General features: G+C 43.2%; 1 protein-coding gene across 1 annotated transcript in view; it reads left to right on the top strand.

Annotated features, from left to right (window-relative positions):
* The window catches only part of unc5cb (unc-5 netrin receptor Cb), a 101,700-nt gene that overhangs the window by 46,174 nt on the left and 42,159 nt on the right, over positions 1–13,367 (top strand). The window contains exon 2 of the mRNA XM_076086316.1: positions 11,437–11,667. Within this exon, the coding sequence (XP_075942431.1) occupies positions 11,437–11,667 (231 nt within the window). The remainder of the gene's footprint in view (positions 1–11,436; positions 11,668–13,367) is intronic.

Genomic DNA, 13,367 nt, shown 5'->3' with positions numbered 1-13,367 from the left:
TAAATACAAATATGAATGCACCGAAATGCAATGACAACACGCCAGGATCTGATTACTCAGGGTTTATTCTGACGTGGTTGGGGCTTCATGGGACCTCTAATGAAGAAAGGCCTTCTCTCTGCAGTATTTGCACACCAAGACAAAGCACACAAACACAAAAACCAAAGTCTTTACCGGAGGCCAATTCCCATCTTGTTACTCCCTCTCTCTGTCGCTCCCATATGTGGCAGCATACTTACATTTTCAACTCCATCTTTTGTTGTTTTGGTGTTTTTTTGTAGTTTAAACCAGTATATGATTTGTCTCCCCACAGAAAAGATTTAAGTGGTCACTCAAGATGTATTTGAGATGCACTTTTGCTCCAGGTGTGATCTGCCATCCATCTCAGCCAGATATAGAAACAGTCCGGATATATCTGATGCTCTGATACCGTGTTTGAACAGGGTCCCAGTGACAATCTGTGTTCATGTGTGTGTAGGCATGGCCCTCATATGTCCACTTGTGTCGGTGTTTATTATACCATAAAGAAGCGGCACAATTACTGTTCATTTGTGATCTTTTCTGGAAGCTCTCCTCTTATCAAAACAACCATGCATGGGAGCCGAGGGCAGTGGTATCAGACAGAAGTGGCTATTTGGCTTTGCAAGAATGGAATCGATGATCCAAACTGGATATGGTGTAGTGTACATTATAAGAGCCAATGGGAATATGATACCCTATCCAATGTGTAATAGCGGCTATGTTGTCATTCCTCTACGAGCCAATATTACAAGGGAAAAGAACTGTGTGAAATGGGCTGAGACAACAGCTTTATTGTTGTTCCCGTTATAGCCAGTATAACGAGCCTAATATGTTGATTTGCCAAAACCCCACTCAAAGTATTTTGTGCTACAGGACTGGGTTTATATTCTACAATACGAAAAAAAAGGGCTTTGCATGTCAGGGAGACCCCAAATGAACCAAGTGCATGCAAACTCCCTTCATAAAGTGTTCGCAGGTAGAGTCTTGGTACTGTACAAAACAACAAAGCCAGCAGCCTTCTGCAGTTGTACTGTAGTCTATGTGCAGCAACCAGCATGTTGCAATTCCTCCCGAACGCTTACAAAGATTTTTTTTCATTGTAGGAATAAGCCCAGCAAGCATCCTGGCTACCCTTGAATAGACATGCAGGAGGAAACAATGAGCAAATTCTACGGCACAAGACTATTGTGAGACAGCTAAACATGTTGTGATTCCCGCTGAATACCTGGACTGCCCTTCTCATTTGAGTGTGATGATGACTCATGCTCTTCACCAGCAGCATCAAAGCCTTATAAATCCCAAGCAATCCACAGAAACCCCATTGAATCCATTAGAAATTAAGGTAAATGTACATAGATCAGCTTTTATAGTATATGACAATCGTGATTAGAAGCAACAATCAGGTCTATGGGGGCACAATAAAAATGCATCAGTAGTGCATTTACAGTGAGAGACCATCTGATTTGCTAGGGACAGCTGTCAGAGTTTGCTGAGCAGTCTGTTTAGAAACTGGGTCTGACTGCTGATCAGCTGGTCAGAGTGCTTTTGACAGCGAGGCTTGTTAATTTACAGTAACGCTGGTTAGCTTTCATCTGTGTTTTTGCAACAGTATTCTCAACAGAAATGCTGTCATGTGTTTTCGGAGCCCCGTCCCATGCGGTCTACACAGTAAGTAAAGAATTTGCATGTTGTACAACAGCAAGCTTGTGTAACAGCATTAAGATTTTAACAGTATTACAACCATATCTAACACTTGAGCTGTTGGGCTCAAAGCAGCATAATAAATTGCTGGAAAAGCGGATAGAGTTTGTGTATTGTGTGTAATTCTGTGGTTGTGTGTGTGTGTGTGTGCGTGCATGTCATAACCCTCAGGGCCAGATATAGAGTCATGTCTATTAGCAGGCTATTGCGGCTGGGGTCTTGTTTTTATTATCAGCATCATAACGGCGGTGTGTGTGTGTGTGCCCTTTAATATATCACCTCCTGCTCTGCCTCTACTGATCCCGGGGCTAAGATTTATGATTCTGCATTACATCTGCCTTGTCACATTAATTCAGCCATCACACATAGACACATGTACACGCACGCAAACACGTAGGCTACACCCCCCCCCTCTCACCCACAGTTACACCATTAAAGCCTGCATTAGGGCACAGACCCAAGTTTGGTGTATTACGGCATACAGTAAATCCTGATCTTCTCATTTCCCATCACATCTGAGGTCTTTAGTAGATGGCTGCAGGTTCCTATATTCAGCTCAGCAGAGGGGTTGGGGACACAAGAGAGGACACAGTTCTCGAGAGAGAGAACATTTAAAGATAAAGGAGAATTTCTTATAGCGCAAGCATATGTCTTTTTGAGGTTTCCCACCATGCAATTTGATTGACGAGATGGTGAGAATGAGATTTAGGAGGTTGATGTGAGTATGGAGGCTCTGTGTGTGTCTGTGTGTGTGTGTGTGTGTGTGTGTGTGTGTGTGTGTGTGTGTGTGTGTGTGTGTGTGTGTGTGTGTGTGTGAGTCTCTCAGGGGATTAAGCAGGCAGCCAGATCCAGTGACAGACATGGAGAATAGACTGTGCTCTGGGGACTGTGTCTCACACATTCTGACACACTTCCATTCTGTAATGTCCTTCAGATAAAGTTCTGCCAAGGATGTTTTGTGTGAGGAGGGTTGGACATTTGAGTGCTTCAGGGTATATATGTGTGAAGTGTGTATACATATGTAGGGGATGGCACATATTCCTCTGCAAAATGGCATTTTTATATTGAGAACACATTATGAAGGTCTGACTGGATAATTGTCTTTTCTTGCTGTCAATATGGACCGACAATTATCCGAGTCATAATCCATATCTATACGTGTATGTCCTCTCTAGCCTGGCCTTGGTGTATGAAAATATGTATTAGCCTATTAAACATACTATATGTGTTTCTGCCTCTGCTTGTGTCACTGCTTTGTGCCTATCAATATTATAAAAGAATAATGGTCTATTAAATTCAAAAGTCCGGCATTCAAACTTTTAGTTGAAAGTAAAGGTATTGCCATGAAGTTACACCATGTTACAGAGTACATGTAAGAACATGATTCCTCAGTTGTTAGCAGTGCAGTGCAGGAGCAATGCAATTCAAAGCAGCTGAGTTTCAAAAGGCGAAGGTATTCGAAATTAGGATGAAAGGTCAGAAGATGATCACTCTCTTACAGGATAGGTTCACATTTTTTAATCGATCTTAATACAACAGAGGAATACATTTGTCTTAATTATCAATTATCACATTGGAAAATTCTTGCGCATTGGTATGATTTGCATGCTATCTATTACTGTCAAACTATTTCTGTAAACTAGTTAGTAGAAATTAGTAGTAGTAGAGTGTAAGTAAAATATAAATGTAGGTATACACAATGGAAATACTTTAAATTTGGAAGATGAGCCACAGAAAATGAATTTGTTGTTGATTTTGTCTGTTATTGTATTTAAAAAATATATATTTAGCAATTCACTCTACAAAGTGCTTGCTGTATTTGTGAATGGCGCTAGATCAGGCAAACCATTTTGAGTTTTCGTGTCACCATGTAATGCTTGTTCCTTGATTCTTAGGACCACTTTTTCTGCCAGGAGATGTGATTTTTATGTTATATTAAAGGGAACCTTTCTCAGACCTCACTGTCTCTTTTGTGACTTCTGGTATGATGTCAAGTTGACCCTTCTTTACATTCACCATTTGTTTTCCAGAGTTCATCCATGATGTTCCTGTGTTCCTATTGTCATCCGTCTCTTTGTGTGTTTTGCATTCTGATCTTTTGGCCTTTTTCTTGGCGGCAGAATGGGGCTGCCCGCTGCTCTGGGCCAATTAGCCAACGTAGAGGCATCAAACCATTGGGCACAGTGAGGGGTCAGAGAGTGCGACATGTCTGCTCTGACAAGAACCACTCCAGTCCACCAGTCAGTATTGGGTATAGGGTGATGGCCCTGTCTGGCTTTGTGGCACCCAGGGGTGTGACATGTGACAAGTGAATGGGCATGCCAGTTTGTGCTAAAAGGACCAGTCGTTATGACTGCAAGGGAAGTCAAGCAAGAGGCTTCTGTATGCAGTGGCTGCTTTAAAAGTGTATTAAAGTGTTTGTGCATCAGTGAATGTGTGTTTTTGGCAAGCAGTGGGTGGGCCGGGAGGCACAGGGGCATAACACATATTCATATTGACACCTGTCATTGAGGCCTTGAAGCAGAAAGGCAGCAAACAGAAAGCCTGCATGACGTTAATTGTGGTTTGTATTGGGACTGTTTGCGTTTGACGCCCTGTTCTACCTCTTTGGAAGGTGTTAGGTCGGACCCCCCACTCCTTCCTTACACCCCTTTACCCCGCTTGTCTCTCCCGCGGACTCCACTCAGAGAGCGATGTCTGTGCCGCACTGCACTGCACCGTAAATTAGTCCCGGGTGGTGACATGGTGCTTGCTGGGTAATTTGGACAATGGGGCGTTTGACAGCTCACCCATCACAGCTACAGCGCCCCAGGGAGTCACTACTCCTCCTGAGCTTTTCTCTTTCTCTCCTTTCTCTCTCCTCCCTCGGTGCTGATGGAGTGACTCTCTAAGTAGCAGCATCATTCTCCAATCAACCACCAAAATGGCTTTTCATCCAGGAGGGAGCAAATGGGTAGAGGGCAGAGGAGAGAGAGTGGGAATATACAGTGCAGAGAGAGCGCTGATAAACCATCTCTACTGGAGAGAGAGCAGGAAAACGTTCAGACAAGCGGCAGAATAACAGAGATTGTGAGATTGTGAATAAGAGCGATAAAATAACCAGATCCCAAAATGACAATGAATAGATGGTCATGCATTAAAAAGCTGTTAATTGATAGCCACTTTCAGGATGTACAACTAATCAGTGTGTACACAAACACATAATCTTAGTATAAAAGATTAACAGCAGGGAAAACATGCAGCTAAATGCTTTGTAATTGCCAGTGATAATTACTTGTTTGTGCTTCCAAGCAATGTGACCTTTTCTCGTCTAAGATGAGAGACCTACACTGGTCCTCACACGCATATTTCAAATGTCTTGCTCTGGTACATTCTTACCTGTTGAACAGACAGTATTGATGTCAATTCCACTTTGGCACTATCGTACTTGTGCATTTTACAGAGATCGCTTACCCATCCATCTCAACATCTCGACGGAATTCTCTTACTCTCTTTTAGTCATGAATTAAAGAAGGTGTCTGCTCACTTCTGCTTATCCCACTGCGAATAGGACTCACTATTTCCCTTTAATTTAAAGAATGCAGATTAGTCTGTGTTCATTCGGAACATCAGTTGACAACATCTGCCTTTAAAAATACCGTTAATAAAAAAAAAAGAAGAAGTAAACGATGAGCCTTGATTATCGTGATGTTTTGACCTTGCCTTTCCTGGCTCTGTGATGTGAATAGATAGACAGTGGCCAAGGCCTAGCATGACCCTGGCAACCACCAGCTGCCTCCTGCCAGAGTGCAGCCAGAGAGGACCAAGTGAAGGTCAGGGATAAGGACCAGAGAGAACGTGTAAACACCTCCAATGAGAAAGACATAACTGGCTGCAGGAAGACAGGAAGAGAGGGATGGTTCTGTGCTCTGAAGTCAATTCACTTTATGACTGTGTTTACAATATATTACTTTTATATGACCTTCTCCTCTTCTCTGTCTTTTTAACAACTTATGGTCACCACTGGATATGGATGAAAAGGGGGGGGGGGGGGGAGGGCCCATAGTGTACTGTTTATCACTTATATGCCCATTTCTTAGTAGATAGATTCGAAATGCTTATCTTCAGGCCCACTCTTCAGTTCTGCGACTGCTTTCTTTTTTGTGTGTGTTTGTGTGAGTGTTTACTGCTTTACTGCATTGGGCTAAATCAATTTGTGCAGATTCATTTTTCCAATTACATCACATACTCTGGTAAAGATAAGACCCATGAATTGGACCGCTTTATAATGCCCTGATTGAATTATTCATTTGGTTTATTTGGCGGTTTTAGTGTGCGAGGGTTCTCTCCAGGTCGCTGTCTGGCCTGCAATGGAACGACTATGAGCTGTGAACCGATTTGGAGGTCAGTGTTGGAGCCACCTGACTTTTAACTTTAAGGACTGTCGGCTTGTTTTTTTTCACGATTTCTTCTCTCTTGCGATAGATTGTGTGATGGCAGGATTCCCCAGAGATGAAATATGAGTGTACTTAGCATGCCCCAGCACAACAGGCTCAGATAGGACAGGGCGAGGGAGGGAGTCACTGGCCCCCAACAGTAATCAATAAATACCTGCTGCAGCCAAGCGTTAGATGGGGCCCTGCAGACAATGTGTGTAGACACATTAGTGTTTATAAAGCACTTGGCTGGAAAGAGACATTAGAGTGGAAGTAAGCTTCTGCTCACTTTGCCTGTTTCTCATGGAGCTTCGAAAGGATTTTGCTTTAAAAAAACAACAGCCATACATATTGATTTAAGCCGCTGGGATGTATGGCTCCAATACTAACAAGTATTGACTGGAAGAGGTCGTTACCATTGATTTATGTTCACTCAATATAATGGGTAGGTGTGCTCAAAGTACATTTATAGGTAGATCTGATTGACAGTCTGTTTATCCTGCTTCAATTGACATGACAGCTGAGTGGTTTATTATTCTGCTTGACCACTCAGCTGCAAACCACCTCTTGTCCTTCCCCATTGCGGCATGGCAAAACATTGGCTAGTAAAACTCCCCGTTGTCTATCTGGCCAACCACTTACCGATCTTTTTCTCTATCTGAAGCGGGAATGTATAGACGAATGATGAGAAGGGTGAGTGGAAAGACAAGTGACAGGGAGAAGGCAAGTGGGACAGAGCAGAGGGTGAAGAGGATAAATAGGAATAAAACAGGAATGAGGAGGGGGAAGATTTATGCCAGTGTTCATCCTCGTTCATGCTCGACTCTCTCCTGATTGAAGGGAAACATTGGCCCCACTGATACAGTGCTTTCCTTGGGACAATAAATCTACGTGAGTACAGAGAGAATATAGAGAGCTTATCTTGCACAGTGGTGTCAGAGCCCTCAAAAGCTGTTATCGTAGACACTCACATATATATGGTTTAAGAAATACAATCTTGCAATTATTCAGCACAGACATACAGGAAAACAGGTGATGTATCAACTATATATACGGTCTATAGGGCATACATGGTGTATATGTGGGAAGGCATTTTTGTTTGTATCAGTATCACATCTAACTGTCTCTATTTGTCTCCATCTCTATTCAACTTTAGTTATTGCTTGATTTGGATTTGAATTGGTGACCTTATCTCCAGTGTACCAACATAGATGGACTCACATTGTTGGTGAATTGGTTCATAATAATCTCGTGTGAACTCTGCCTTGAAATGCTACTTTTGCTCACTCTACAGAAATCTGTCCAGGTCTTGAGTTGGCAAATTTCCAGAGCATCTTTCGTGTAAAATCGACTTTGGCCTCCTGTCGACACGTGATGTCGAAATGTAAAATTACCAGAGCATTTACGGTCTGAAGTGCATTTGTGAAAAGGCAATAGAGCGGCAGCTGAAGCCCAGGACAAATTCATCGCAGCCTGAACACTGGCTCGATCTCTAATGTGTTGTGGATGCCTTGTCATCCGTTTACACTGTTCTCAGCACAATAGACCTCATTAATGTGACTAAGGTATTGATGGTCCAGTAAAAGTGGTGTACTGATAGCAGTGGTTAGGAGTAATAATGCTTCAGGAGGCATTGCTGTAGCTCATTTTAAAGAATACTTGAACTGCAATCACTGGATGATTCTTTTTATAGCCAGCCAGTGCTCATTTCTAATGGAAACTATTGATATAAGCTAGTCATTAAGCCCTTGTTGTGTCTAAGATTCAGAGAGATGATAGTCAGCCAGACGACGTTAAACGAAAACACTGTCAACATGAACGTGTAGAAGAAATGAGGAGCGCACTGTCGGAAACTCGGACTTTGGCCAATCTGACAGGTCGTTTGGGTCTTGGCGAGCTGTTTACCACCTACTGAATGGGCCAAAGTGCTACAGGGTGCATACTCAAACTTCAAATATTGAATGTGAATTTCTGCGTGCTTGTGTTTGGTGTGGGTGTTGTGCAATTCTTTATGCAACAGTTTATTTATGCTACACAGATACTCTTTTTTTAGCTCAAGAAGTGCCTCTTTGTGCAAATTTATTTTACAGCTCGCTGTGTCTTATCTGTGAGACTGCTTTGATATGCAGCTGTGCCAGCGTTGAGGTTTGCCTTTAATTTACTCGTGTCCATACTGTAATCATCCCTTAATATTGCTAGACTCCCACAGTTATTGGAGTTGACTCAAGCCAAAGAGGGGCTGACTGCACACCCTCTCATCCCTCCCCCACTTGCTAATCTTGGATTCATTTGATTCCTTCTTATCCTTCTTTACATTTTTTTTTTTTTTCTTCAAACCATTTTGCCCTCTACCTGATAAATTCAGCAACAATGCACATTTCATTAATTCATTATCTGTATTTTGAGGGCAACATGCAGCTCATTTATCTTCAAAACTTTTTGCAGTTGGGATGTGGAGCCGATATAAAATTCAACTAATATTCAATTTGAGTCTTAAGATATTCACTAATAAGACTTACAATATGAGTTAGGAAAACTCACCCCAATTACAGAGCAAAATACAATTTGAATAAAAGTGCTTTGAGGACATATTTCATTAAATTTTAAACACTCAATATGGAGGCAAATTGTCTGATTAAAATCAAGCCACAGAATTACAAATGCTCTGAAAAATCCACATTGCATATCAAACAGTGGAGGCATGCCATATTAATGTTCCCATTAAAGGGATATGACACTTAAAAAAAAAGAGAGGGAACATTTTTTCACAATGCATATTTGATTCGTATGAGTATTGTAATGTGTTCTTGGCTATTAGGTTTGCGATTATACATGCCGCAGCTGTGCGTATCCACAAAGATTGCATCAACCTCCAAAGTATTGTCTGTTTGGAACTGTTTAGTCATTGTATATGAATGGAGACAGTGCGAGAAGGAGCCAGAACATTATTTTTCTCTTGTTGCTCTCAGTATTCTGTTCACCAGGGAGGGAGGAGGGAGATGCTGGGTGTTGGGTTTTAGGGGGTGTGGTTGTGTGTGAGTGTGTGTGTGTGTGTGTTTGAGGGGGGGGGGGGGAGTGTGATTGGAAGGAGTCGGGGTCTTTCATTTAGTCACGTGGTGTCTTTTTTCATTTCGAGGCAGATTTTTCACTAGAGGGCTAGTTCCATTCACTTGAATTTATTATTTCTCGCACTGAGGAAGTTGATGAATTCGAATATCTGTGAGCAAGTTTGTGTGTGCCTCTGTGCGCATTAATGCCCGAGCGGGTGTATATGTGCGAGCGTGTGAGGCGCTCGTCTCGCAGTGTGTAAGGGAGCGACGCTTTCATGGCTGTTTCAGATCTCTCTGCCTCACAGTTCGACAGAACGAGGGAGCCAGGAGGGAGAGAGAGATGGAGAGATAATGGGAATGGAGGGTGAAAGAAGGCTAACACAATCTTTAATGAGTTTCCTTGGCTCTCTTTGCCTGTTTCTGGGTCAGGGTCCCCTAGCTGAGGATGTGGGTGGACTATGGAGCAGACAAGAACAGACTAACCCAAGGTCTGCCGAAATAGACTTCTACATTAAAGAGTCATCACCTTCATAAAGACATAACTGATGAAAAGCTTGACAATGTTTTTTTTCTTGGTTAGACGGCAAAAGATGAAAGTTGATCAAAACGGCTATAATCTTGTTCCAGCTCTTCATTGCACCCGCACGAACACAAACAGTGTAAGGAGGCGGCTGCTTTTAAAGGTCAGAGGTCACTTGAGGTTGTACTGCCTCTGCTTAATTAGCAGCCGATTAGGAGCCAAGGAAAAAGAGAAGTTAGAACGCTTTTTTTCTCTGATGTGACGCACTCACACACTCACAAACGTACTAAAAGAGAACTCCCCAGCATCATACCACACATGCACAAACACTTTCATAACAGTACACAGACCAACTAGCGTGGTGAGGATGGCTTTGGCCATTTTCCGATTGGCTCCCCCTGCCCTTTCATTTCCTAGCAATCAACTGCAATCTGTGGCAGGTATGGAGGGAGAGATAACATTAGAGAGACATGGTGAGGAGATATCTGCTCGGCCGAGACATTATTTAGTGCTCCCAAAGCATCCAGGAGACAAACTCTGTCAGACAACAAGGCTCCAGCGTGTCCACACAGAACATGGAGGCGGGTAGATTGAAGGACATGGAAGAATTACTGATGGGCTGATAAACTCTTTTGTTATCCGAACAGTCTGCTTTCCTGTTTCTGTTCTCCCGTGCTGTGTTTCTGTCTGTCTGCCCAACTCCATTTCAATGTCTCAATCTATGTCTGTCTGGCTGAGTTACTTTCACCGTCTCTCCCTGTTCCCCTTCCTCTCTCTCTCTCTCTCCCTCACCTTCTGTTTCCCACTGTATCTCTGTCTCTATTACTCTGCCTCCTTTCCTTCACACTTGTGAATAATTGATGTCTACCGGTTTCGATGGTAAGAATAGAACAGTTCTGGAGGTGACAAATGGGGTGGCGAATAGGCTTCATCCTCCTCCTGTGTTCAAAGAGTTAGAAAGTTAGCTGTGCTCGCTCGTGGGCGTGTGTGCCCATATATTTGTGTGCTTGCGATGTTTTGTGGCACTGTGAGCATGTGTTCATGTTTGTGTGCGAGCGAGCGAGTGCGCATACACATGCAGTTGTGTGTATGTGATTTAAGACAGGGAGATGAAAGGGAGTTGTAATTACAGGGAAGCGTATCTGTCTACTGCAGAAGTATCCGAGGAATGGCACAAACTGGGCCAAAAGCCTGAGGTCATTAGATCTGCTGCGTGTGTGTGTGTGTGTGTGTGTGTGTGTGTGAGAATGTGTGTGTGTGTGTGTGTGTGTGTGTGTGAGTATGTGTGTGTGTGTGTGTGTGTGTGAGAGAGAGACAAAAGCAAAGAGAGAGAGCAAGAGAGAAAATGGGAGACAGAGAGAGATCAGCTTATAACTTCAGTTCCTCAGAGTCAACCTCTGAACTCTGCTTCTCATTATTGGCTCTGCCTCTCTCTTGTTTCTCAGCAGTAGCCGTTTGTGGTTAGACCAAGCGAGGCCCTGTTTCTGTGAAGCCATTGCCTGAGAGGAATCCCAGAATTTCCTGCGCTCTAAAATACACTTGTGTAAACATTCCAAAATATCAAATGATAGGGATTTCACTATGTGCTGCGCGGATGGATAATCCCATGCAAAGACTGTGGTTATAATACACTGTCCCACTGTCTCTTGTCTGCGTCCCTTTCTCTCTCTTTCTGGGGCTCTCTCCCTCTGTTCTGCCCTCCTCCCTCACTTCATCTTCTTCTTCACAGTTGAGGATGACTTCATCGGTCTCGGTGATCTGCCGGAAACCTTCCCTTCGGATCCGCCCGAGCCGCTGCCTGTGTTTCTGATGGAACCGGAGGAGGCCTACATTGTCAAGAACAAGCCGGTCAACCTGTACTGCAAGGCCACGCCCGCCACCCAGATCTACTTCAAGTGCAACAGCGAGTGGGTTCACCAGAAGGAGCACACTGTGGAGGAGCGGGTTGACGAAAACTCTGGTCAGTGAAACAGATCAGCTACATGCGCATTTAAGTGCACATCTAAATCAATGATCAATGAGTGCATCACCTTATCTGTAGAAAAGGCTTGGCAAGCACCACAACTTGTGGTGTGTGTGTGTCTTTTGGGCGTGTAGCTGTGTGTCTATGTACATGTTTGTACGCATCCAGAGGAGGTAACGGTATAGTGAAGCTCCAGCGGGGTTGTTTTTTTAGCTGAATTCAGCCTCCAACGGCACCAGAGCCATTACACACAACAAGTTCAGCACTGATTGGCTGCATTCAGCTGCTGTATTGGAAATTGAGTTCTTTCTGTCGCCCACAGGTAACAATCACATCGCATTTACCCTTTTCATCCCAGTGTTTTGCCACACACACACACACACACGTCTGTATGCTCAGACACACTGACAGCTGCTCCTTCACTTAAATTAGAATGTTTAGGCACGTAAGCACACACTTACATACACTTCAAGGATCGGCAAGCGTTTTGTTTTTAGGGTATTTTGTAAAAATACAACAATCAAGTGCTGTTTTACTGAACTATATGAAACACACAGCATTGTTGCAAGCTGTTGCAAACTATAAAAGCAGATACAGAAGAGTGTTGTAGCCCGAACAAATATAAAATGAGTATTGTAAAAACAACCTCAGTCGCTACCTGAAATCCTTTCATTTTGACCTGGTGTACTTTTGTAAGAATACACAGATCTGAGGATGTGTTTCATGGTTATGATTATAACAAAGAAGAGGGTGAAGGTATCAGTGGCCCTTAGCCTTTGTGTCAGAAGGCTTTGTGCTAAAAGCATCAACATGGAAAACAACCCACACACAACACACGCACCCACTCTACACAACCATATCCACAGGCTATTTACTGCACAAATATTCATTCATTTATGCCCTTGCACCCCACACACACACACACACAACACCACAAGAGCCCAATGGATGTTTGTAGCCTCTCTCAACCCACTCCATTGCTCTCTGATTTCCCCAGATTGACAGAAAAGGAGCACCGATAGAAACTGGCCAGCCTGGTCAATACCACTGATAGTTTAGCCTGAAGAAATTGGACCTCTCCCTCTTTACCCTCCTCTCTCCCCACACCCCCGTGTTTATGTCTCTCTCTCGTCCTGTCTTTATGTCTCACTTTCATGTTAGAAAGAACTTAGACGAAAAGAGAGATAATGAGATTAAGAGAGTGCAAGAGACTTAAGCTACAGGCTGCATCCATTGCATCTTCATCCAGATGTTCACACTCCTATGACAACAAGGTGCTACACAGGAACAAGAGACACAATTTGTGTGGCATCAGTAGTTGCAATGTAATCAGCAATAGGGGGCTTGATTCGCTGGTAGCATTTCCCTGCACAATGTTTTTCACAGCATGACACAATTTACCTCCAGTTCTCCACTGCGACTTTTCAAGAGAGCTCACGCAGGTCTATTTCCTGGCTAAATGCTTTTTAATCCAACGGATGTGACACACATGTAGCGCACGTGACACACAAGCTCTTGAGGGAAAACCACCGGCAAAAAAAGTTCAGCTAGGGAGCAGTATGGATGGCAAGTTTTATTTTTGTGAACATATGACCATGAACCAATCTGATTTGAACTGAGACCAGTTTTGTGTGAAATAATGAGGATGCACATGAAAAGAAACCATAGATTTAGGTCACATGTACAAAATGTGACTC

The sequence above is a fragment of the Anarhichas minor genome, unplaced genomic scaffold, assembly GCF_050575085.1.
Source record: "Anarhichas minor isolate MPS153535 unplaced genomic scaffold, ASM5057508v1 ptg000002l, whole genome shotgun sequence".
Taxonomy (NCBI): domain Eukaryota; kingdom Metazoa; phylum Chordata; class Actinopteri; order Perciformes; family Anarhichadidae; genus Anarhichas; species Anarhichas minor.
The sequence above is the reverse complement of the archived record's forward strand: the minus strand, read 5'-3'. Positions and strand labels throughout refer to the sequence as shown.